At 37.9% G+C, this 27,678-nt stretch overlaps 1 protein-coding gene and 1 long non-coding RNA gene across 32 annotated transcripts in view; one reads left to right on the forward strand and one right to left on the reverse strand.

Moving 5' to 3' along the window:
• Window positions 1-27,678, forward strand: part of SOX6 (SRY-box transcription factor 6) — a 677,134-nt gene that overhangs the window by 615,647 nt on the left and 33,809 nt on the right. For all 31 annotated transcript variants that reach the window (XM_043902204.1, XM_043902115.1, XM_043902289.1 and 28 more), the window contains one exon: window positions 14,094-14,202. In XM_043902204.1, coding sequence (XP_043758139.1) covers window positions 14,094-14,202 — 109 coding nt within the window. The remainder of the gene's footprint in view (window positions 1-14,093; window positions 14,203-27,678) is intronic.
• On the reverse strand, window positions 26-27,191 carry LOC122694098. Its single transcript, XR_006341115.1, has 3 exons — window positions 27,118-27,191; window positions 6,668-6,791; window positions 26-435 (listed from the first exon to the last, which is right to left on the reverse strand). It is a non-coding gene; the product is annotated as an uncharacterized LOC122694098 (long non-coding RNA).

The following is a 27,678-nucleotide window of genomic DNA, read 5'->3' on the forward strand; positions in this document are numbered from 1 at the left end:
AATCTCATAGCAGTTTTCACCCATTTGTTCAAGACTTTAGCAAGAGTTCATTCCTGCAAGTATTTTACAAAGCAGTTTGCATGTTCCTGTTCTATAACTATTTGCAATATTCCCAAGTAACTCTTACACATGAGTTCAGTAAAGAATTGGAAGCCCAGATGTTTGAAACGGATATAGTAGATACACTGTATTTTCAGTACAGCTACTTTCCTTTTGTCCTCTCATCAACTTCACAGCATTGCACCCTGCCATTTTCAGTTCTCTTCTAATTAAACCTGGATGAGCATTTGGCGTGTATGTGTTCTCACTCATGCCCCTCTCAAATGCATCATGTGGAGGCATCCTATGTTACTGTTGCTGACTTGAGACATTCCAACGAGGAATTCTACTTCTTCAGACTGAACTGCAGCATTCTTTGCCTCTTCAGTTCACCTCCTGATAAGAGACATGATATGAGACGTGATTTGCCACTTCACATAGCAAATGACTAGAAATCTGTGTACACTCCCTTCTTAGACCAAGCTTCACTCATTTCTGTGTCTTTTTCTAGCACCATTAAGCTAAACCAGGCTCCTATTTGGTGTTGTAAATAACTGGAAAATATTAGGTAGGTACCAGTAAAAACTAAGAAAGTTCTTGAAATTGGTTTTAAAACTTAACTCTGTAATTTTCAAGAGCTGAAAGAAACGAGGAAAATTCTAATTTCATTTACAACAGCTTTAGGTTATTAAATTTTTTCTACTACATCTCTCTCCCTAAGCAGTTTTTCATTGTATAGCTAAAAATGACTTTTAATAACTTACATGTCTGGGTTTTTTTCCTCTTTGAAATATTTGCACCAATTCCTGAAAAATGCTGTGACATTATTAGAGAAAAGTTGTTACTGTATTTTTTTTAAGAGATAGAAGAGTATTACGGCTACATTTGGGAATTTTTAATTTGTATCTTATTTAGTCTGGTGTGCAATGTGACACCAGTTAATTGTATGTTACTTTGTAGTAACTACATGTTAACTCTGTTGGAAGTAATGGTAATTATACTGTAATTGATATCAGTTCTCCCACATCTTTGGAAAACCATACAATTAACACATATTGCCACAGTTGGGCACTATCTTTTGTCCTTTGTAATGCTACCATGTTGGAGTACTATTTAGAATAGAATCCTAAATATTTTCTTCTTCTTTAAACTCATTTTAAAAATTCCAATTTTAAAAAAATTTTCAAGAAATGAAGCATAGTTTCTAAATTTTAATTTTGCTTAATCTTGAAGAAAGCTTCTTTCACAAATAATCAGACTGTCTTGGGTTATTTTTATTCTTTATTTGACAAGATGTTTGTGTCTTCAGGGGACTTTATTAGTACTTTTTGTTTCCTAAAAGGGGATACTAATAGAATGTGCAAAATCTTGACGTTAAGGAGTTAGTTTTTTCTGAAAAGAGGCCCTCTTCTTACCAGCAATCTTTGTATTTATGTTACTTTGCATTCAAACAAAAATGGATGTATTCTGTGCTAGTGCCACCGTGATGAATATCAAACTAGAGACATATTCATGCCAAATTTAGATGAAACATTTTCCTTTGATTTTACTTTCCCCTTTGCCTTTCCCTTCCTTGAGGTCCCTTCCCTTTATCACTTTTGCATGGTGGAGATGGAATTTCAGAAATAGCAAATAAATGCTTTCTGGCTAAGTGTGACCATGGTTTGGTAGGTTTGTTTGACAAATGGATTATCTTTTGAGTGATTTTGTTGAGAATATGAATAATTGCTCAATATTTTTTTATGACATGCAAAGTGATTTTACTAATGTGTATTCCAGTGTGGGTCTCAGGAGTAAAAGAGCTGAGTATCATAGAATTATAAGATTTCAGAGCTGGAAGAAACCATACAGATAAGTTGGTTCAGCTCCCTCATTTTACAGGTAAATTAACCAGGAGCTAGTCTAGTTTGTAAAGAGCACTTGCAATGCACAATAGTTCAGTGGAAGCAACAGGAGACTGGGAGTCTGTAGGCTACGTGGTGTGAGGCTAAGAGGTGTGTCCTGGATCTGTTACCTGTCAGCTGCAGGATTTGGGGTAAGCATTCTCTGCTTCTTGGGCTCTGTGCTCTCTGCACGAAGAGGTCTTTACATTATATTTCCTTCCAGCACTAAAGCTTTTCCATACCCCCTATTTTTCTTTTTAAGATATGTGTTATTTTTGTAGAACACATATTTCTTTAAATTATAGGAAAACCTCTTAAGAAATGTGATATATTTATATATCTCATAAATCAAAACAAATACATGGTGGTAATACCTTACATTTTTCCATTTTTTGTGTTTATGTTTCTGAGGGAAAATTTTTTAAATTGATCAGTTTGTGAGCTAAAATTGAAATAGAAGGTATATTTTTGAAGAAAATATTCTTTCTTGGTTTACATAGCTTTGATGTCTTTAACTTGAATAAACTGTACCTGTGTTTCCACAAACAATTTTAAAAAGTACACATTGTAAATTGAGTAGGTATCTGAAATCAAGACCTAGATTTGAAGAAATAAAATTCCCAAGATAATTTTCTGGACAAAGACATTTGCTTAGCTAGTCATTCATTTTATTGTGATACTCTTTATTCATGTGACAAATGTTAGTACAATAAATTCTCACTGGTGGTTTAAGTGGAGATAAAATTCTCCAGTTTTTAAATCATGTATTTGATTTTAATAGAAGTTTGTATGATTTTACAATGGAACTTTTTGTGAACTTGTTACTGAAACAAATAGTTAATCAGAGAATATTCAGGAAAAAATACGTATCATGTTCTGTATAGGAATAAAAAGTTGGAAACCACATATAAGTGGAGTTGGGCTACCACACAACTGGATTTGCTTAAATCTGAACACTTTATAACTCTACTTGGGAGTTGCAAACTTATAAATAACCTTGCAATTGGTTAAAACCATATTAGAACCATATGAATGAGACAGAAAGCATAGGCACTATAATCCTGATGAAACTAATTTAACTCAGTGGCTCCCAAGCCTAAAACGGTCTCATGTCTTCAGAGTTAATGCTACTTTGTCATCTATCATCTGATGATCAGTGACAAGAGTCTAAGTGTATGTTACAGGAGATATACAGGATACTGTCCTTGCCAGGGGTGTGGAGAGAGAACTTGCTTAGCTTGGTTACTCTTCAAATCCTGAGGGGAATTTGCATACATCATTTGAGAATGTTTTTGAAAGCTCCATAAAACATATCCACAAGAAGTTCTGCAGACACTAGCCCATTTCAGCAGGCATGTGCTACATGCTTCTGTGCTCATAGGATACAATCCTAGCTGGAGATAGAGAGAATCAAGAGCTGCTTTCCCTCCTCCAAGGAACCTACTGTCCAGTGGCATGTATGAGCCTCCTGACAGGTGACCTGAACTTGGTCAGTCTTTACTGATTCTGTGTCTTGCCTCAAGTATGAGTTTCTGGAGTTTTGAAAACTTTTCTCCCTTTAGGGGAGAACTTTCACTTTTGATGAATTCTAGCTAGCCAGCTCTAGCTGTCAAAAGATAGAATCACTATTAGATCCTAATGGCAAAAACTTCCAGAGAATTGTTTCTGAGGCTAGTAGGATCTCATGTCTAAAACTGGTTGCCTTGTTACTTTGATACAAGAGGCAGATGTTGCTACTGTATTATTTCTAGTTTGCTGGGGCTTCCATAACAAAATACCACAGATTGGGTGGCTCAAACCACAGATATTTTTCCCTAACAATTCTGGAGTCTAGGAGTCCAAGATCAAGACTCTGGAAGAATTGTTTTCTCCTGAGGTCTCTCTCCTTTGCTTGCAGATGGCCATCTTCTCACCGTGTCCTCACATGGTCTTTCCTCTGTGATCACACATCTCTGGTGTCTTTCTCTATATCCTAATCTACACCTTTTATAGGGACACTAATCAAATGGGATTAGGCTCACTCTAATGGCCTCATTTCGGAGAAGGCAATGGCACCCCACTCCAGTACTCTTGCCTGGAAAATCCCATGGATGGAGGAGCCTGGTGGGCTGCAGTCCATGGGGTCGTGAAGAGTCGGACATGACTGAGTGACTTCACTTTCACTTTTCACTTTCGTGCATTGGAGAAGGAAATGGCAACCCACTCCAGTGTTCTTGTCTGGAGAATCCCAGGGACAGGGGAGCCTCGTGGGCTGCCGTCTATGGGGTCGCACAGAGTCAGACACGACTGCAGTGACTTAGCAGCAATGGCCTCATTTTAATTTAATTACCTCTTTAAAGCCCCTATCTCTAAACATGGGTCACATTCTGAGGTACTTGGGGTTAAGGCTTCAACACATGAATTTTAAGAGAACACAGTTCAGCCCTTAGCCATCTTTGCTTAGCTTGGCCATTCCCAAACTCTTGTGAAATTATTTTTCTTTTATGATTAGAATACCTAAAGAACCCCCTTGGTCAAATTCTTTATGTCTTTCTTTATGTAGCTTCATTTGGATTATCTTCCCTAGAGGTTTTCTTGTTTCTCTAGAAGATTTAAACTGAAATTAGTATGATTTTTGCTTAACGGTTTATTCTATTGTATTCTCATAAAAGTATTGACGTTATGAATTAACTCCAAGAATGAATTGCTAATGATGGATTGCTCAGAAATGGAAGACTGTGAGAAGAATGTTTGGAAATGGTTGTTACTGAGATTTTAGGGAAGATTTTTGCAGAGCCCTTTTGAATAGTAATAGCTAGGCAGATTTCCTATATTTCAGCAGTAAGCCTGCCCTGACCAGATCACTGGATTGTTCAACTGACTTACATATCTTCCCTTGTATTTATGTACCTTTTAATCATCTCTCTCTCACTATTTTCAAAAAAGATCTGAAAATAATTTAATTTTAAAGTAAAATAAAAATGAAAAATGAGAAAGAAACAATTTAGCATTATTAGGATTTAGCAACCAACCAAAGTGCCTAGTATGTGCCAACATCATGAGAGGCTCTGAGGCTATAGTTAATAAGATATGGACACCACATCTTAAGAAGTATGCTGGGAAAACATGTAAACAGACATATAAACCAATAATTATAATGCATTTTTCTATAAACATGGTGTGGTGATGGAACAAAATAGGAGAGCTGGTAGAAGGCAGTCAACGAAGGATTTTATCCAGAAGAAATGCTTTAATTAGGCCTAGAGTAGACTAATTATGATGTCATCCATAAAGGAAGGGCATTCTGTTAATAGAAGAGGGAATGGTATATGCAAATATACAAGGGCAAAAAATATCGTAGCTTATTTAGGAAACTCCAAGAAATTCTGTCTTCTTGGAACAGAGGCAATAAACCAGAATGAGAAAGACATAAATCTGGTGAGGGGAGCAGCAGCCAGAGCACGTAAGGGTGAATGAGCCACGCAGAGAAGTTTGGTTCTCCTCGTGTAGATAGATGGCTTCCCTGGAGGCTCAGATGGTAAAGGATCTGCCTGCAATGCAGGAGACGTGGGTTTGACCCCTGGGTTGGGAATCTCCCCTGGAGAAGGGAATGGTTACCCACTCCAGTATTCTTTCCTGGAGAATTCCATGGACAGAGGATACAATCCATGGGGTCACAGAGTCAGACAAGACTGAATGACTAACACAGCAAAAACATAGCGTGTGGATAATGGGGAGTATTTGCAGGCTTATAAATAGAGGGAAAGAAGATCCAGGTACTACATAGTTCCTAAGGCTAAAATTTAGATTTAATTCTGAGATGCTTAGCAACCAAGGCAAAAATGAAAGCATCTTTGGTTTTGTGGCTGTGTTGTTGACACAGGAGCATGGCTATCGGCCTCTAGATCAGGACACCATCTTCATTAGTGTTTAGCTTTGAAACATTTAGCAAACACTAATACTATATTTAACAGAAGTGGATATTTTATGAGCTGCTTTATATTTGCAAAGCACTCACATGTATAATCTCTTATTTAATCATCACAACCCTGCAGCATGTGCATTTTCTATTCCATTTTACAAATGAGGAAACTGGCTCAGAGATATCACATAGTAATTAAGTTGTAGAGTTATTATTCTAAATTCACCTCAGCCCAAATACCTATCTAAATTTTGGTTAAGTGACTTAAAATATAAAAAATTCCTTTTGAGCCTCTTCTCTTGCAAAACTGACAGCAATAATAATATTTTTCCTTGTAGTATCAGTGGGAGCATAAAAGGAAATACTCATTGCAAAGAGCCTTGCACTTAGTACATGGTCAATAAGTGACACCCTTTCCTACTTCCACCCCAATCATATCCTAGAGAAGCAAACATGGTTGGAAAACTTAGGACTTAAATTATTCATGATTCCTAGCACAGCTTTGGTGTTAAGAGTATATTAAAAAGTAAAGAAATTAATAGTTTTAGCTGACAAAATGGTATTTAACAATGAGGTTCATTACCTCACTTCTAACAGCCAGAGTCTTTTTTTTATTGTGATAACTGACTCTGGGACCATCAAAATAACCCTGTGAAAGTAAATCCCACTGGCTCCAAAATAACTCTTTCCAAAAAAAGAATCACCTTTTTGAAAGTACATGTGGTTACTTTCTAAAATAAAGCTTTCATTTTCAGTCCTTCCTTAAATTACTACATTTTAATAAAGGATGTAAAATAAATACTAATAAAGTGATTGCTTTTCAAGTCAATAAAAAGGAAATTACCTGTGTGCTTAAGTAGTGTGTCTTGAGAATCACATCATGGCCAGATATGTCCAGAGCTGGGAATTAGAGCAAGTCTTTCAGAGTAAGGCACAGACTTTCTCTCAACATTATACTTAGCATTGTCCTGTTTAAAAACAAACAGAAGACTTTTTAAATTTTCAAATGTATACTGTTTTTTAAGCCACACACTTGTGGTGGATATTATGCTCTTTTGCCAGTGTTTTGTAAAGATTTTGCAAAGATGTATGTGTTAAGCTGCAGAAATTCCAAGTCAGACTCAAAAACCTCTTTTTCATATTGTTGTATAATTAAATTGTATTTTTCTAGTGTATTCTTCTAAAATGGCTCACTTCCCTCTTTTACAAAATATTTATGGCATTTTTCTGTATTTCCTTGTTTTGATGATTACTGCCCAAAGAGACATCATTAATACAATGTGGAGGGTTGAACCTAAACATCTCTTACACAAACTTGAACTATTATAAAATTGGTTCTTCTTGTTCTTTTTGAACACACTTGTACAAAGTGTTTTTGATTTATGTGGATTAATCAATTCTGTGGGCTTGCAAAAACCTGCAAATGTTTACGGACACTAACACTAAATGTTATATAAGATGTATCAAAAAGGTAAGGTGCAAGACAGTCCCTGGCTTGAAAAATCTTTTGATGCTTTTGGGGAAGAGTTGGAGGTACACATGATCCAAAGCTCAATTCTTTAATATAGCATGTAACTAGGAGCTAATTATATAGGGAAGGCTAGGTATTTTTGTGTATCAGAGAGTAGACAGATCAGAGAGGTTATAGAGTTTATGAAGAAATTGGGCTTTGCAGGCTGAGGGATCAGTGCAAGAAGCTCTACAGAAGGAGAATCAACAAGCCTGGAAGATTAACTGGGCAGAGAGGGGCAAGAAAAGCAGTGAGACAAACAGTACTGACCAGTTGCTATTAATATAAACAGAGGATGGGAAGGGGAGTCATGTAAGGGGAAAACTCTTGCAGGGAAGTCTTTACTTTTGAAAAAGAGCTTTCCAGGATCAGACAGACACCAAAGCTTGGAGCTCAGATGAATGGGCAAACCCTTTTTGGGGGGCTAGTACTTATCAACTTAGACAGAGCGGAAACTTTAAGGATAGATAATATCTCAGAATACTGTTGTGGCCTTCAGTTCAGTTCAGTCGCTCAGTTGTGTCTGACTCTTTATGACCCCATGGACTGCAGACACCAGGCCTCCCTGTCCATCACCAACTTCCGGAGCTTGCTCAAACTCATGTCCATAGTGTCAGTGATGCCATCCAACCATCTCATCCTTTGTCGTCCCCTTCTCCTCCTGCCTTCAATCTTTCCCAGCATCAGGGTCATTTCAAATGAGTCAGTTCTTTGCATTAAGTGGCCAAAGTATCGGAGTTTCAGCTTCAGCATCAGTCCTTCCAATGAATATTCAATTGATTTCCTTAGGATGGACTGGTTGGATCTCCTTGCAGTCCAAGGGACTCTCAAGAGTCTTCTCCAACACCACAGTTCAAAAGCATCAATTCTTCAGCGCTCAGCTTTCTTTGTGGTCCAACTCTCACATCCATACATGACCACTGGGAAAACCATAGTTTTGACTAGGCAGACCTTCGTTGGCAAAGTAATGCCTCTGTTTTTTAATATGCTGTCTAGGTTTGTCATAGCTTTTCTGCCAAGGAGTACGCGTCTTTTAATTTCATGGCTGCAATCACCATCTGCAGTGATTTTGGAGCTCCCCAAAATAAAGTCTATCACTATTTCCATTGTTTCCCCATCTATTTGCCAGGAAGTAATGGGACCAGATGCCATGATCTTAGTTTTCTGAATGTTGAGTTCTAAGCCAACTTTTTCACTCTCCTCTTTCACTTTCATCAAGAGGCTCTTTAGTTCTTCTTAGCTTTCTGCCATAAGGGTGGTGTCATCTGCATATCTGAAGTTATTGATATTTCTCCCAGAAATCTTGATTCCAGCTTGTGCTTCATCCAACCCAACATTTCTCATGATGTACTCTGCATATAAGTTAAATAAGCAGGAAAATAAACAGCCTTGATGTACTCCTTTTCCTATTTGGAACCAGTCTGTTGTTCCACGTCCAGTTCTAACTGTTGCTTCTTGACCTGCATACAGATTTCTCAGGAGGCAGGTCAGGAGGTATCTCCATATCTTTAAGAATTTTCCACACTTTTTTGTTATCCACACAGTCAAAGACTTTGGCGTAGTCAATAAAGCAGAAGTAGATGTTTTTCTGGAACTCTCCAGCTTTTTCGATGATCTGATGGATTTTGGCAATTTGATCTCTGGTTCTTCTGCCTTTCCTAAATCCAGCTTGAACATCTGGAAGTTCACAGTTCACATACTGTTGAAGCCTGACTTGGAGAATTTTGAGCATTACTTTGCTAGTCTGTGAGATGAATGCAATTATTCAGTAGTTTGAGCATTCTTTGGCATTGCCTTTCTTTGGGATTGGAATGAAAACAGTGGCCACTGCTGAGTTTTTGAAATTTACTGGCATATTAAGTGTGCTTTCACAGCATCAGGCTTTAGAGAATTTCTATTTATAATGCATGTATTCGTTATTTCTCTTAGAAAACTGCTTCAGGAGTATGCAGAAAGATGGCTAGTAACACTGTAGTATTAATTTTCTCTGCAAAAGTCCTTATTATCACAAATTTGAATGGTTTTAAAGATTCTTTAGTATTTAAATATTTATTTTAAGATATGTCAGCAAAATTTTTATTAAAAAATATTCATACAAAAATCCCTATGTAAGAGATTGGTTCTAAATTTGTGAGTACATGAGCATAGAATTTTCTGTTTGCTGTCTTCTAAATACAGAAGTATAATATATATATAATGTGCATGTATTATTATAAAATATTTGTATAAAATATATATATACAAATATTCTATGAACAGAGCATCTAAGGGCTAGTGTAAAGTATACTAATTATAATGTAACTTACATGTGAAAGTAACATGATATTATTTTTTACCCATTTTATCTGCAGTGTTAAGTAATGGCCTCTTAGGTGTGTGTTCTGTGCCTGTTATGGATGAGCTTGTATTCAGATATTCTTTGTAAAAGACCTTTGAATACAGCTTGGTAAAGTGCCTCTCATTTCAACCATTGGAATAAAATGCATCACATCATTGTCCAGCCATGTCTGCCTGTCAAATGAAATATTATTTGTAAGGCAACAAACAAAAAGCCTCTCTCAGCATGTGCAGTTTTACACTTTGGTTTGTGGAAAGGAGGACTGTGTTGAAATCATTTGAGGTGTGGTACATGGTGGTCAGTCTCAGAAATCCAGTGGGAGGGTGCCCAGTACACCGTTACCTTTCACGTGTTGTTTTTCAGGAGATGGCTGAAATCAGTCATCTTGCATATGGTTTGAAAAAGGCTTGTCTCGCTGGCAAGCAAACTGTTATTTAAGTATACAATCCACTCTACTACTGAAACAGTTTTGCCAAACTTATCCAAGTATTCTCACATGCTTAAAGATGGTATAAATATCATTTATTGCTAGCAGTTTTCTTCAGACTATATGGAATGTCTTCCTGCTGCCTGATCTAAGTGTCCCAGTTTACATTATGGCCTTTACTGCCTCTGTTTGATGGAGTGATCAGTAAAAATTTAATGACACTATAAAATAATAAAAATGTCATTAATTTACCACGGATCTTGGATGCAGTGGTTGTAAAGTTACATTAATAAACAGAATATTTTTTACAACAAAAAGCATTGTTACGTGGGAACGTATAAATAACACACATAAATTTAAGAGCAATTTTACTGTTAGCACACACATTATTATGGAATAGCCAATAAGTGTATAAAACATAGTATATAAAATTTTATTAAAATATACTGTGCACATCAAAAATTCAGCTTTTATCTAAGTGCAAAGAAAAGCCATTATTGTGTGCTTACTGTTTCATTGCTGTTCTTTCCCCATATCACAATTTTACATTTGTTGCCAGTAAGAGGAAGTTGATTTTTTTTTCCCCTAGATGAAAACAAACCTCTTATTTTTTAGCTACCCCAAATTCATTCTCTCTCTCCACCGATGCAAAGACAGAATTGATCAATCTTGCTATGGTAGGAAGGGAAAAGTTGCTAATTTAATGCAAAGTTAAAAATAATGCCTGAGGAGTTGAATGGTTTGTTCAGTGACTCTAGAAATAAGGGATAATAATGCAGCAGTCTATCTGTCATCAGTGAGGCTGCCCCGTCATTGACTCTGATAATATGTGAAGATGATGGATGCTACCGTCTTGTGGCTTGTAACATTTAACATTCATCAGCTCTCACTAAAGGGGGCTTTATCATTTAAATATCTTTATTTAATATGCAACATCTACCTCATACATCATAATTTCAAAGCACTTAGAGAGCCAACAGTCCTACAACACAGCAGAGCTGACTTTAATTTTTTTCAATAACTTTTATGTTGCCTGCATGTTTGTGACTGACAATGCATAAGTAAGTGTCTGATCATATCGCTGCATGTAAAATGCACATTTCACTGTCATCATGAAGACTGGGGATTTTTCCTGCCTGGGGGGTTGAGATTAAAATTAGCATTGAGGTGTTTTGTTTATATTCCAGAATATCTACTTGGGAACCACATACCTCATGGAAACTAGTTCAAGTGCATGGAAAACTTAGAGTTAAGAGCTTGCCAGCCATCGTCTGTATTTCCATATGGGGACATACCCATTGGTTCTTAATGGCCAGAAGTTGAGGGCCTCTTGGAGCTAAAGAATCTTTAAACTTCTCTCTGTGCCCATGTCCACATCCTGTATTTACTAGGCTCATGTTCAACCTCACTGGTAAAATCTTTGCTTAGCTCAGCTGCCCTGAGCTAACTTGTAGACATCAGACCCTCTTATCTTATGGTTATGTGGCTGGCAAATAAATATTCTGAGCTATTCTTTGAAGAAAAGAAGGAAATCTTCTGGGAGACTAGGTAGAAATTTATATGAAAGGGCATGGCTTTGCAGGGTCCTTCTTTAATCTCAAACACAAATGCTTAATATTACCAAATATAAAATGCAGCCCACTGCCCAAAACAATTTTTATCATTGATTTATTTTCTGCCTATTTAACAAGCATTTCATGGGATATTCTTCCTTGACTTCTACTCTGTCAAAATATTGATATTTTATAAGGAAACTATCTCTGCTGTAGATTTTTTTTTCAATGAAGTCAGAAAAATGTATGACTTCAAAGACACTGAGAATGTGTTGCTGAATGTTCTGAATGTTTTTTGTTATGATTAAAAACAAGCTGATACTACTGAATTGTGAGTGCACTTCATTTTTTATAAAAGAAAAGATATTATCATCATGTAAGCTTTGTTGTCTTAGGATTTTACAAACCATGGCATGTAATTTTCCCTCTTCTCCTTCCTTGTCAAAATATTGATATTCTTTCAGGAACTTTATTATTTTATTTTTTTTACTGAGAATATTTTCCGGTAAAATCAAAGAGAATGAATGACTAGAAAGATACTTGAAATATGCATATTGATAGGTAGCATGATCTGTTGATTTTCAGAGAAAGTTGCTTTTCCCCCCATGAAAATACAGCTAAAGGTTGTTCTTCCAAGAAGATTGCAGGTGTCACATCAAAACTCCTTTTGCATTTAACGTAGGGAAAGCATTCACATGCAAATATTTGAAATGCGAAACAATGTGATAAAACAAAGGTTGACTATTTTGCTGTCCCTGGTACTCCTCATCTTCACTTTCTTTTGCTTCACATCATGACAACCAAAAGTGCTACTCAGTAATCAAAACTGGCTGATTAAAAGCAGCTGTCCTCCCTGCAACAATGTGTGCAACTCCCGCACGGCTTGGCTTGCGGTTGCTTTTTGTTGTGGCCTCTGCATCTGGATAATTTGTTCTTGTGCAGCAGTGTTGTCACATAAGATGATATTGGGGAACCATACTTAATTTACTTTTTATTTTCACTTTTTTTTTTTTAATAAGTGTCATGTTTCAGAGGTTTCCCCACATACTGCTTTTGTTAACTAGTTAGTATTACCCAGTTGGGGAAATTCATGATTATAATTTTGTTGCCATCTTTCATAGAAATGGTGCTAGATTAAAGCAAGGTTTATACTGTATTTTCTTCCAACACAGATTTCAACATTACATGATGAAGGGGAACTGGAAGACTTCCTGCACAATTTGACTGATGGGAATTAATTATAGAAATATAATGATATTCAAAAATAATCATATTAGAAAGCACAAATGTAGTGAGGCTGTACAAATGAGGCACAGCCTCTATCAAGTAATTGTATGTTTGCTCTTTAAGAATATTTCCAAGTTTCTAAACATCTTACAGAAGAGAACACTCAGAGTGTTTCCATCTAATGCCGAACATGCTCAGTACAGAACTAGGTCATTGAACAATAGACTGAACAGCAATCGGCACTCTACTGCTGCATAATGCATTAAGTATAACATGCAGAAACCATTCCCGGAGCTGGAAGCTGCTATTTCATGTCTGTAAATTCAAGCTGACATGACATTTAATATTGTTTCATAGTAATGAACAACAAGGTTTCATTCATTCATAAGCACAACACAAAGCCAAGTTTGAGTCTGGAGAGAAACAAGGAGGGGAGAAGGAGACACGTGCTGTTTTTCTGCAGACAAGAACACCATGTTAAGGCTGGTCAATGAGCTCTCTGCTACTGATCCAGAGAGCAACAGAAGGAGAGTTCATGGTGATGCTTCAGACTACTGCGCCTAGAAGGACAGGTTAACAAGTAAAACACCTTTGGGTTTTCCTAGTATAATGGCGGAAGTGTTTTACTTTCCTGACTCAAGGGCTGGCCGGGAGTGATGTCCTGCTTCTCACTTACCAGGAAGTTACAGTTCAAACTCCTAAACAAAATATAGCATCAGTGCCGTCATCTAGTCTGCCTGCTTTGAAATATTTGTTTTTGAAATCTTCTTGCCTAAAATTCTGATTTGTATTTTTCCAGGAGTACCAAGGCAAGCTATGATCTCTAAATGGGAAAATTCCCCTCCCCATTGAATAATGGTATATTCTAATGGAAACTGCTCTTTCAGATTTTGTGCTTTTGGCTCACACCTTTCAGTTGCATTCCTTTTAGATTACTGGAACAAATCCAACAGAGAGAAGATGTGCAGTACAGCCCTGGCAGTTTTCCTGCCACAGATGTCCTTTCCTTAGAGCTACTATGGTTTAGGTGTTGTCAGCAGTGTTGGTTCCACAAACAGGCTTCAGTGGAATCTTCCTGAAAGATTTTCTGAGTTCCAGTTGGTCAGAAATGATGTTTGTAAATTCAAGTTTCATCCATTAAGCAAGATAGAAATTGGAAGGAAAAAGTGGCTGCTTTGGAAGCTAGAATAAGTCTCTGGTTATTCTTTCCTCTAGGAAAGAACGCGCTTTGAAAATTTGGGGCCCCAGTTAACAGGAAAGTCAAGTGAAGATGGAAAGCTGGGCCCAGGTGTCATCGATCTTACCCGGCCAGAAGATGCAGAGGGTGAGTGGCTTTTCTGTAGCTCTTTTCTGCGGCTCTGTGTCTCTAGAGGTGCGCCTGAATTAGATATAGGATCTTTATAGTCTTTCTTGGAAGTAACCAGATCAATTTTCTTGGCAAAACAGAAGAAATGTTAGTCTTCATTGTGAGTTACAGTTGAGGAATTTGAAATTCAACTAGATCCTGTTACTGAACACATAGCAAAAAGAACTTTCTACATTCCACTGAACAACAAAATTCTGTCTTTCAACCACCTCAAGACATCCTTATTTATTTTTTTTTTTTAGGGACAAACTTACAAAGAAGGATTTTTTTTTTTTAACCCCCGTACAAGTGATTCCCAGGTGCAATCAAACCCTTCTGGAAACTAAATGATAGTATGAAGCAGATCTGGTGTAAAATTAATAATTGCTTGGGCAAGGCCCAGCCTGTGTCTGGATACTAACCGTTACAAAGTCTTCTGAAAGTCTGGATGATAAAGACCAGCTTTACTATCAGTGTGTTTACCCCCAGCAGTATCAATGCCTGTCCGCTCCTCTTTCCTTTTTGTTTGTTTGTTTCAAATGCACAAGCAGCGAATCAGCAGAAATTGCTCCCCAGAGGCTGGGTACAATTTATGAGTTAGGTCAGCACTTCAGTAGTAATGTTGCCTGGTTATTTACTGTGTCATCACAGAGTAGGGACTGGTTTTCCCTTTAGCTGTGCCTTTGGCAGAATCCCTCCCACCAGTCAGGGAAGATTAATTTGTTCTCTTCAAAGTAACACAATACTTCACCCATCTTGGGTCCCAGCTAAAGTCCTTTAGCTTGAGGGGAAGAATCTTACTGTTATCCCTTTTACTGGTATGATTTCTTCCAGGACCCTAATCCCTTGAAAATGTATAAAGACTTTTCATAGCAGCATCTGAACTAGGCATGGCTTTTAGTGATGGTTGGATGTAGATGTTTAGTTGATGTAGAGATACAGGTCCCTCCTGCCCCGTAAGGACTAAGGTTGTGTGGTTTAGGGAGTCAGTTATTCAGGTGTGGCCCATCTCAGTTTTGTTGGAAGATGGTACTGTAGAGTACCTAATTTTTGACCAGACACAAAGAAATAATACTTTCAGTCACTTTGGAGTATTAGTCTGTTCTTTTTTTTTTTTTTTTGGTAGACTAGGAGTTAGAGAATTCTACCACCTTATCCTTGTTCTGAGTTTTCTTAATGTCATTCATCTTTCTTCACTTAGTGTCTTAACCGTGTGGTTGGTCAGTTGGTCGGTTGTGTCCAACTCTTTATGACCCCGTGGACTGCAGCATACCTGGTGTCCCTTCTTAACGGTACAATAGGTATAAAGTCATTTGCCTCTCAGTAATGCTAATAATCTAATTGATGATATCATATGCTTGGTAAGTTAAAAATCAGTCAGAGTTATTAACCATTATGAAAAGAAAAAATAAAAGGCCTAACTCTAGAGAAACATATTATATAGAAGCTTCTTTGGAACTTCCATTCAGTTCAAACACAGATTGTTTGGATTCAAGCTAATTTCCTAATTACTATGCTTTTTTTAAGCAAACATTTATGAAGCATTTATATTCCAGAGAATGTGCTAAGCTTTTAACCCATATTTTCTCATTTAAATCATATACACCTATGTAAAGAAGGTATTTTTTCCCATTTTACAGATGAGAAGATTAAGGCTGAGAATAGTTAAGTAACTTGCCACAGGTCATGCAGGTTGTAAGGGCAGAGGTGAGAGTTGATCCTAGGCAGACTGACTCCAGAACCCAAGCCATTAAGTACTGTGCTATCCTGCACCCCTTGTACATACAGATACATAAGTGGTGCCTTCATTTTTCTGAACAAACTCCTTGTGACCTTCCTCAGTATGGCCCATTTCCTCTCCCCTAAATATAGCAAGTCATGCCATGCACCCGCTCTCCTGTTACTCTGTCACACATAACAGCAATGCCTGATGAGTGTAATAGTAGAAGGTCTGTAGTGGCCCAGGAGCTTAAGGAGCGTGTGAAAACCTCCCTTCAGAAGCTTGCCCAGAGTTGCCATTGAGACCTCGTGTGCTTTTGGGGGACTGTGAGTTCATGAATGGAGTCAAGTTACCTGCTCTAATACCGACAGAAGTGGAGCGCCTTTGTGAGGACTGCTGGGATGGGTAGCAGCCTTCTGCTGACTTCAGGATATTTCCTGGCATCTGTTCAAGCGTAAGCTGATTGCAAAGCCTGCTGGAGTTTCAGTTCATATTAAAGTCAGAGTAGATAACAGGTACACATAATACTTTCTCCACTTCGCTAGTAAGAAGGAACTGAAGTGAAAGAATGTTAAAAAATGTATTCACTCTTTCATTCAATCTTGGTTTAAAAACAAACAAACATTTCTTGAGTGCCTGTTCTGTGTGCCAGTCCCTGAACTAGACACTGGATAAACCAAAGGAAGCAAAACAAATATGTTCCTGACCCCTTAGAACTTAAAGTATAGTGAAGGAAGATGGAAGATTAAAAGGGAAAAAAAATAGATAATAAGGCAGATATAATTATCACTGAGAAAAGTATGAAGAAGATCAAGACTTCTTTGTTCCCCACAGAGGTTCAGAGTGGAAGCTACTTAGGTAAGCTCCACTGGCAAGTGAGTTTTAAGCTCTGGCTCAGGATGTCATCCCTTCTTTGTCCACACATGATCTGGCTTTGAACAGTTGAGATATTTTTCCAGCTTTATTGAGATATAATTGACATATAACCTTGGTGCAAATTTAAGGTATAAACTGTGATGATTTGAAACATATATATATTGGGAGATGATTACCACAATGTTAGCACCTCTATACGTCACAAATTAGCTTTACTTGATGAGAAAATTAAAAAACTACTCTCTTAGCAATTTTCAAGTGTATAGGCAGTATTTTTAACTATAGTCACCCTGCCATATATCAGATCCCCAGAGCGTATTCATCTTACAACTGGAAGTTTATACTCTTTGACCAATATCTTTCCATATCCCCTTCCTCCTAGTTCCTGGAAATCACCATTCTGTTCTCTGCTTTTATGAGTTTAGCCTCTTTAGATTCCACGTATGTGTGAGATCATATAGCATTTATCTTTGTTGCTAGTGGCAGAGTTTTCTTTTTTTATGGATGAATAATATTTTTATCACATTCAAAAATATATATGTATAAAACAATCTCTTTATCCTTCATCCTCTCATGTATACTAAGGTTGTTTTCTATGTCTGTTTCTATGTCTGTTGTGAATAATGCATAATGGCAGTTTTAAGGGACTCTCCCCTTCCTCTGGGGCTTCGCTGGTGGCTCAGATGGTAAAGAATCTGCCTGCAGTGCTGGAGACCCAGCTTCGATCCCTGGGTTGGGAAGATCCCTTGGAGAAGGAAGTGGCTATTCACTCCAGTATTCTTGCCTGGGAAATCCCAATGGACAGAGCAGAGGAGCCTGGTGGGCTACCGTCCACGGGATTGCAAAGAGTCAGACACAACTGAGCAACTAACATCCCTTCCTCTGCTTTCAACCCATTCTCCTGTGTGGCATCTGAAGTGACTAAAGTCAGCCTGGCTTCAAAGGAAAGTGTCTGCCAGTTGTGAAAATGCCAATATCACTTAGTCAGCAATCTGTAGACCTGCTTCACAGCTTCGAGCATAGAAGCGGCAGGGAAAGGTCACCAAAAGAGGCAGCTGTGCACGTGTATTAACCGCTCATCAAAATCAAATGACAAAACTGTACGCCAAGAAAACAGAAATTAAAAATATAAAAGGCAAATGTCTTCAAAATTTTATTTTTAAAGTCCAGCTGTTATTTGGCTTGAATATGACAAGACAGCATTTCTTGTTCACCATGATATTTATAAAACTACAAATTCATAGTGCTGGGGGCTTAGGAAACGTGTTTAAGGTCTTGTTATACTTTGGAGCATTTGATGGCTTTGTTTGTATTGAACTCACAACATTCGTTAGCTCCTATGTAGGGCATGTAAGGAAGAAAGGACTCAATTAATTGAGTCTGTCACCATGCATTAAGAATGACAAACAGATGTTTAATTTTTTATGGACTTTTCATTTGGCATTTCCCCTCTCCTTGTTCTCCTTAGGCAAGAGTGCAGTTCTTATCCCAACCCTACTAATTTCAGGGTCTCAAAGTATAGTAGAAAGGGTTCTGGTCTGTTATTGGGAAATTTGGACTGAAGTCCTTTGCTAAATAGAGGCAAATAAGTGACTAATGCCTCTGGGCTTAACTTTATCTTTTAAAGGAGGTATGTTGGATTCCATTATCTCTAGCAGTGTTGCTATAGGTGTTGTGTCCTACTCTTTGCAACTCCATGGACTGTAGCCCACAAGGCTACATGTCCATGGGAATCTCAGAGGCAAGAATACTGGAGTAATGCCATGCCCTCCTCCAAGGGATCTTCCCAGCCCAGGGATCGAACCCACGTCTCTTATGTCTCCTCCATTGGCAGGGGAGTTCTCTACCACTAGCGCCTCCTGAGAAGTCCTCCATTATTTCTAGGGTTCCCTCCAAATGCAAGATTGCTATTAGGGCCTTCATAAAATAGAACGTGTTTCATATAAGAAAGGTGATCAGTCCACAATAGCTTTCATTTAGTTTTTCTTTCCTTTTCTTCAGAGAAATAAAACAGGAGACCAATACCTTCCTGAATTGAATTTTTGAGTCCCTTGATCTTTTCTTTCTATTAATGAGATCTCTCTAGTAGTATTTCCCAGTTACTTTCACAGCTGGACGCTCCCTTTCTCTTTCCCTCTCTTCTCCTTCTCTTCCCCCAGCAACAATAGTGGTAGCTTGCCCTCTTTTTTTTTTTTTTTAATGTATTCTTTCCATTCTGTTTCTTCTCTCTCACACACTTTTATTTTTTCTGTTTTTTTAAATAGCTTAGTTAAGAAAACATTCTTCTAACACTTCTTTTAATTCTCGAATTTAATTACTGTGTCCCAGTCGCAGAGGGAGGCCACACCTCATTTTGACGTGGGGCATAGTGGAATATGAGCTCTTAAAGGGATGAGCTCTGAGAGTGATTATCATTAGGCAGGCTTTTGGACCCTGGATTGGAACTGTAATGATGTGCTGTCCTCCATGTATTAAAAACTTGCATTGATTTGAATGGAAATGGATACGTGTACCAAGAATAGCCCCTTTTAGAAAACAGTTGCTCTCAGATTTGCTTAGAAAGGTTTTATAGATTTGTACTGAATTTGTGAATTGGATCCCAGCCAAGATGGCCTTAACCCTCTGAAAGCTTCATTTTTTGTGTGTGAACTTCTGATTGCTTCTACGTTTTAAATCTCAAGATAGCTTTATTTTTGTCAACCTAAGCTCTCTGTTTATAGACAAATAACAGGGACTGCAACTTTTCCTTTTTCCTTAAAAAATGCACCACTTAATGTGAATGTCTTCTCTTAAAAGTCCTGCTTACCCTTTGATCCACACTTTGGGAAATCTCGGAAGCTTTTCTCATTTCCTTTCTCTTCCCTGGCTCTTTACTCCTGGCAGAGAAGGAAGATTGACTTGATGATACAGGGCTCATCCAAGGCAGCAGAGGCAAACCAGAATATAATCTAGGGACGGATTTAAAGACTACATCTGCTTATACTTTGGAATGTAAGGGTCATTATTAGTTCAAGCCCACCAGATATAGTGCTTCACATCACAACACTTAGATTCTCAGAACTGGAATAAAGGAGAGACATGTAATCAGAGTGACAATTCCATCCAAGAAATCCCTTTCTATATCCCAGACAAGTAGTCATCTTACTTCTGTTCAAATGCCTTTAATAGTATAATGACAGAAAACCGACTACTTCTTGAGAAACTCATTCTAGTTCTAATTATTAATTCTTTGTTATTTGTCTTTGCTTTTTTACAACTTCTACTCACTGGTTCTAGTCTTACTTTTGGATTCCAACAAAATAAGGCTTACAGTTTCTCCACAAGACACTCCTTCAGGTATTTCCTAAAGGGTTAGGAAACTCAACTTCCATTTGTTCCATTCTAAGTAAGTCATGTTCTTTTCCTGAATTTTCTCATCTATAGTTGAAGAAGTTGGTCTAGGTAATTTCTAGTCTACAGTTCTTTAACTCTTTTTCCTACTACCATACAATTGAAATCATTCACCTTAAGTCAGCCAGAATGTAACAAGTGTAAAATAAGGACCACATAGTCTTTAATATAAGTGAAATTATCATTGACATATACCCGAGATGAGATGTCTTTGTCCAAGAAGGTATTTAAGTCCTAGACTGTATACCAGGAATAAAACATGGGGAATTATACATATTAAAATTTTTTAAAAATCCAGGTAAATGAGAAGGGAGCACTAGCCAGAACCTTGCTGTGGACTTCCTGGTCTGGCCTTCCACGGGTTTCCAGGCATCTTAGAGAAATTAATAGGCAAAGAAGTCCATATGGAGCCAGCAGGCTGAGGTCTGAGGCCAGGATGTGTGGCCAGGGAGACCTAGGACATGGTGAAGACTAAGTAACAGCCACAAAGGCTGGGAGATAAGCAGAGTTCAAAAAGCCCTTGGCTCTGGACTAAGTCTGTGGTATGAGTATCACAAAAATGTATTTTACTGTGGATATAAACAGTTTTAGAGGATCCTGTGCACCAGTTTATATCAGCACTATATATAAAGTGCAGCTCTCTTAAACAAGCAAATAAACTTCTCTTAAAGAAATATATTTGCTGTGTCTTAAAAGCTCCCAAATAACTTTTAATGTTGGTAGAAAACAATTTCCATTGAACTCTCGAAGTGATGGATCGTCTTGATGGGACAAGAGAAGGAAATGTCAAGATTCTTGTATAACTCCATCCCCTAATACTCCATAAAGAGAACTCAACCTACCTCTCCGAGTTGCTTAAGCTGGAGAGCCCAATCAAAGACGCAGCATCCCCTTAGTGAGGATCTTAGCACGAAGAGCCGATTATTTTTCTTTGGGCTGCCTTTTTAAAGAAGCGTCATTCACACACACACACACACACACACACACACACACACAGAGACACAATTATCTAGTTTTCTAGCTGAATATCCTCTGTTCTGGGGAAGAAATGCTTGTCTATGCCATTACTGAATCACACAGAAGTACCCCTGCCCCCCTATCTTGCTATAGCAATGGGGTGGCAAAAGATTTAATGCTATCTACCATGGAAATTAGACCCAGGACAAGAGCAGCAGCATATGTTCCCAATGGGATTGGGAAAGTGAGTCTATGCTTCCTCAGCAGTATGTACATCTGCTTCACATAAACCAGCATATTAGAGTAAACGCTGGCTGATAGAGGCTGCCTGCCAGGTCTGGACTATGTAGTGACTGGCTGTTGAAGTGTTCCCTGTTCCAGAATCCTCTTCTCTTGGCACCAAGAGCCGCTTAATTTCCCATCTGCTGGCTACAGAATTCAGCCCAACCTTAGCCTGGTGGACCTTGGGCTTCCTTGGCCTCCCCTGGTGTTTCGGATGGTAAAGAGTCTGCCTGCAATGCGGGAGACCAGGGTTGATCCCTGGGCTGGGAAGATCCCCTGGAGAAGAAAATGGCAACCCACTCCAGTATTCTTGCCTGGCAAATCCCATTGGATGGAGGAGCCTGACTGTAGTCCATGACATCACAGAGTCAGAAACAACTGAGTGACTTCACTTTAGGCTGGTGGAATTTAAAGAGCCTCAGGGCAATTGGTGTGCTCTTTAAGCTATCTCTGCTTAAGGTCAGGATTGAATTTGAGACCAAACTTTTTCTTTTTCTTTTTTTTGATTGATCCTTTCCTTCTTTTCAAATTCTGATAATTGTGCTTATCCCCAAAGTCCAATAACCACCCAGTTCTCTGGTTTTCTGTTACTGACTTGCCATCTTTTTTTCTTTAACCAAGAAGTTCTTATCTTTGAATATTTCCTTCTTGTAGATTCACTGTCTCATTTTACTCTGCTTGCCTATCACTGTTTGTTTACACATACTATCTCTTATTTCATAATCTTTAGAAGTGATACTCTGTAGACTTCTCAGGTGGCACAGTGGTAAAGAATCTGCCTGCCAGTGCAGCAGATGCAAGAGATGTGGGTTCAATTCCTGGATCAGGAAGATCCCCTGGAATAGGAAATGGCAACTTACTCCAGTGTTCTTGCCTGGAAAATTCCATGGATAGAGGAGCCTGGCAGGCTACAGTACATGGGGTTGCAAAGAGCTGGACACAACACAACTCTGTAGACTAAGCCACCAGTTCTACTAGCTCGGTCTTTGCAAACAGGATCTATCCCTGCTAAGAGTCCCCCAATCTTTAATTTTACCCACATGTTCAAATTATAATTTACTGATTGTCTCTTATGTGCACAGCACTGTTAGGGACATGGAGAGAAGGATTTTTGAAAGATGGACTGTACCGTATTCTTCAAGAGCTAGTAATGTAGCTAGGGTGATTATATTGGCATACACAGAAAGCAAAACAACCTAAAGTGCTGTGTGTTTAAATATATCATTAGATATAAATGATAAATTATTATTAAATAATAATTTAGATTAGATAAATTAGAGAAACAGAAAAGAGTGCTATTTAGAAGAGGAAGCTACAGTGCTTTGTTGATAGCAGTTATTCTGAAAGGCTTGATAGAAATAGAGCTGGAGATAAGCCTAGGTTTGGAAAAACAAAGAGAAAGAGAAGAATTTTCAGTTGAGGGAATGAATAATCCAAACAGACTCAGAAATGGTAAAGCACACGGACATTCATAATGAAGTTTCAGAAAGAAAGAGTCAATTCTCATCTCTGTGTTCTCCACCAAGCCCAATACAGAACTTTCCACATGTTTGTATTCAGTGAATATTTGTTGAATTGAATATGTTATAAAAAATAGTTGGGTTCCATAGAACTAGGGCCTTGAGTTCCACAGAACTAAGGCTGAGGAATTTGGGCTTTGCCACCAACTAAACAGGCATTAACCTTTAGTTGTTTAAGATTGACTTCGATTACATATAGAGGTTGAAAATAATGGAAAAGCAGAAGTTAGGTTGATTTGGTGATCTGTTAGTCTCTTTATCTTTATTCCTCTGTTCTCATCATTTCAGAGGGGATATTCAGTGGTTATCTTTTCATATTACATCATGAGAGAGCTGAGTAGGTGTTAGGAGGATTTTTATTCAAGTCATATTAAAAATACATATTTTCCTCCTGGGTATAATACTCATTTACATATGATTTTTCTTTGTCTGCTGTGACTGTTCAGTGCTTTACAAATCAGTCTTATACTTTTGCCTCTCACTAGAGGAGAGTGATTTTTTTTTTTTTTTAGTTGTTTTTGTTCAGTGGATACTTACCCTTAGACATGATGTCCCAAATTAGGTCATGGTACCAGAGGGAAGAGATTGTGTAAGAACTCATCAGTATTTGTGCTATATTGTAGATTGTTACATTTAGGAACAGGATGTAAAAAGTAATTCTGAACTAAAACAATATCCCAAGTCTCAGCCCTGGAGAGAAGAATGTCATAAGCAATATATTCAATTATTTAAAATTTTTACTAAAAATAAAAATTACAGCTTACTGGTATATGTATATTTACTTTCATGGTAGAGAAATCACTTCATACTTCTTCAATATAAGCTCACTTTTCATTCAGCAGGTTGATCCTGCATGAGGACAAGATGGAAAAGGGTAACGGCAGCTACTCCACGCTGCAGAACCACAGAACAGCTAATAGAGGAGAAAGGGAAAACAATTGTCCACTGTCCATGAAGCGCCACTGCGCTTTCCTTATTACACAGGCAGTAGTCTTAATCCTTTGTTATTCTAGTGAGTCCATTATAAAAAGCTATAAATTCACAAGATAGTGGTTTGTTCTCCTCCCCTTTTTTTTTTTCCTAGCTCGAACTGAGCAGCATAGTTTGGCTACAGTTCCCACAAGTGGGAACTGGGGAGATGTAAGAGTTTCTTTTTGATTGTGTCTTATGCATATTCGATGTATTTTAGTTCTATATCAAGGACACTCTTGAAATATATTTTTAGCTCTGGGGCAGAAAAGAAGCTCCTCTAAGTAGTAAATTGCACTCGCCAGCTAAGACTTCATTTGGTAACTACCCTGAAGGACAGAACTGTGCAGTTTAGGAAATATCACCCAGGTATGAGGAAGGACTAGAAAGGGAACACCTGTGAGTTAAGCACCTGCTGTGTTCTTGGTACTAGAATAGACATTCTGCTACTTCTCTTGCCATTATTACTACTGCTGTTTCTAAGGGCATTTACTGTTTAATGAGTGGGTACTGTGTTCCAGTCACTGCTAAGAAATGTACATTCCTACTTAATGCTCAACAAAGACCCAGAAAAGCAGAAGATATTAGCTCTCTTTTATAAGGAGATGAAACTGTTGTCTGTTGTTCAGAGGTAGGAAATAATTTACCCAAGGTTACTTATTTAGGAAGGATCAAATTAAAATTCAAACCCAGATCTGTCTAGCTATATACTATCTGAGCTGTACTGACTCCCATTTCCTGTTGGTTTTCATTAAAAGTCAGAAAAATATAATGAGAAGTAGAAACTTGTGAAAGTATTTTTTTTTTTTTTTAGTCTTTCAAACCACACAGATATTAAGTACATTTCAGATACTTTCACCAAATCTCAGGACAAAGAATTTTTGATAGACTACAAAATTCAGTTGGCTACCCAAAATCCTTGAGCCATCTCCTTCTAATACTATTTCCATATCCCCAACCTTAAAAAAAAATTGGTTTCTACTGTACCTATGATCTGCATCTCTTGTTCTAGTAAAAGGCAGATTTCCTGGGACAAATGAAATGAAAAGGAGACACCAATCAAATTAGTTTTGTTGACTTTTTAAGCTAAGTCTAGATGCTGTTGAAACAATTCAGCTGACCATTTTAGAAATGTATTTTGATGGCAAGTGTGAACCTTTGGGAGTAGTTACATTTCAGTTCACTGTTATTTTGCCATTTACTAACTGTGAGACTTGGGCAGTTTAACTTCTCTAACCTCAGATGTGGATTAGATGATCTTTAATATCCATCTCATGTTAAAAATTTCTAATTTTATGAACATGTTTTATCCATTTCATATTGACTCTGTCTAGGGAAGGTCCTGTCATGTGCCTGTTTGAATGTATGCTTCAGTTGTATTTACACAAACCCCATAGCTTTAGAATAGCTTTTAGATTTATTATATCAAAAAAGCTCAGGTTTGCCTTATCATCCTTTCAGGATTTCCCTGAAAGTGGGAGGCTGGGATTTCAGAATTGTACAGTGTGGAAAGTCAATAAAAGAAGATTAGAACCAATGATCTCTGAGTTCCAAACAACTGTGGGTTCATATTCCCAAGAAACCCATTTTTGATTTTACAGAGGGTTCAAGTAAGACAAAGTACTTAAGAGAATATAAGAAATATAGTGGGGTTTATACAAAATCTGATTTCAGAGATTCTTGGGTTCTAGTACAATGTGTAAACATCTGAATCTCACTCCAAAATTGTCACTGTTGAAGATGTCTGAAGCTCTCTGTTGTGACAACTGAGTACGTACCTTATGCCAGCTCTTGTCCCGGACCCTGAGGAAGCAGTTATGAGCAAGACACGGTGTAGTTCGTGCCCTTTTGAGGTGCATAGTCTAGTGAAGAAGGTGGGCCCGTGCAACTGGCAATTTGGATAAAATATAATAAATGTAAGATAGGCACAGGGTACTGTGGGAGCCTAAAATACTTAGCCCAACATAACAAACCAGATAAGACTGTCTGGGGAAGATGATCCCTGACATGAGTCAAAGAATGAGTTGATTGCAAAACAGACAGGAAATTCTAGGAAAAGGGAAAGCATGGGTTCCTAGCATAAAACAAGATGGTATATAGAGAACTAGAAGTGGTTTGGTATTATAAAGCAAAAAAAAAAAAAAATTCAAGTAGCCAGAGATGGAACTGGAGCCATAGTGACATGGATGACATGAGCCAGGTCATTGAGAGCTTTGTGTACCATACCAAGGAGTTTAGACTTCATCTTTTGGGCATTAGGGAGCCATTGAAAACTTTAATATAGGAGTGCCCTGGTCAGAACTGCACTTGTGATGGATCACCCTGGCTGAAATTAGGAAGAGGTATTTAAGTGGGGCCTGGTAACTCAAAACTGGAAATAAAAATATCAGCTATAAAACTAGTATTTCAAGTAGTCCACAAGAAACAGTGAGGGCAAGGCAATCGAGGAAGTGATAAGGATGGAAATGAGCGGATGGGTTTAACAGTATCTTTGTTAACTAACTCTGAGATTTGCTTCATCTTGGTTTGTGCTTCTTAATTTCATGTAGAGTCTACGGTAATATATTGAGTTGGGTGAAGCCAGAAACTGCTGAGCAATATGAATTATTAAGTAAAGCCTTTTACCAGACTCTGTGTTCTCCAAGGGAATCTGCTTTAATCTGAGCCTGGTTCTCCTGAAAATTTAGGAAGCCAGAGCCTGTTATTGTCTCACTTCCTGCACAGTGGTCTCTGGTTCAGACTTAAAGAATGCCTTTTTGCCTGGGCTCAACAGCTTGTAAGCCTTCCTCCTGTGCATACAAATAGCAAATAGATAATAAGTAGAATATTTGAAGGTTCTCTGTTACCTTCAGGTCGTTAAAATAAAGAATCACATAAGTTATCTCAGTTGCCCTTGGATCCTGTAGTTGAAATAAAATAAAGGGCTCTGTTGAGCTGTCTGTGTAAAGCAAATATAACTTGAGAATTAAAAGGAAAAAGTAAACATGGGCACCAAAACTGAAAGCAGGAGACTCTTGGAAACACAGACTGGTACGTCACTGGTTAGAATTTCCTTCATTTTGCAAAGCCACGAGCCACATGCATCAGCTCACCACAAAGTCATTAAGCCTTTTTAAGCTCAGATGAAAAACATTAACAAATACCACAAAAGGCTTTAGTATAGCCCCTTTGTTCACTCACATATGGCACTTTATAACTCCTGCGCCACTCTGGTCGTGGTGTTTGTTTAAGCTGCCTCCATCAGGCTGGTCCTGAAAGAACAAAAGACATCTTGAGCAACCCTAAGCAGGAAATGGGCTAATCTAAACATGGTTTGTGACACTTTAAGTAGAATAGAAAGGGGAGGGATTGATTAGTCATTAATGTCCAATTGGCTCCATATGGATGTTGCAATAATAAAGCCTTTTTTTCAGAGCAGTAGCAGAGTTATTGAATTAGAGGTTTATGTTTCCTCAGAGCTGACCTTAGGGAATTCCCTTTTGGTTCTTCTTGTTGATCTTTTAAAGAGAATGGAGTTTCCAATAGGAAAAAATAGAAGCCTTATCCACAATAATGCTTGCTCATAATGCTACAACCGAGAAGTGCATTAATTTAGCATATTTTTAATCTCTGCTATCATTTCAGTCCTTAGTGCTTTCTTTGCATGCTCTCACATCTTTGGTGGGGCAGTATTTCCGAAGCCAATTAGCCAGTGGCTTGAACTTCATAACTGGTAATAGGCTCCTTTAATGTGCTTAACAG

This window comes from Cervus elaphus, chromosome 1 (assembly GCF_910594005.1).
Source record: "Cervus elaphus chromosome 1, mCerEla1.1, whole genome shotgun sequence".
Classification (NCBI taxonomy): domain Eukaryota; kingdom Metazoa; phylum Chordata; class Mammalia; order Artiodactyla; family Cervidae; genus Cervus; species Cervus elaphus.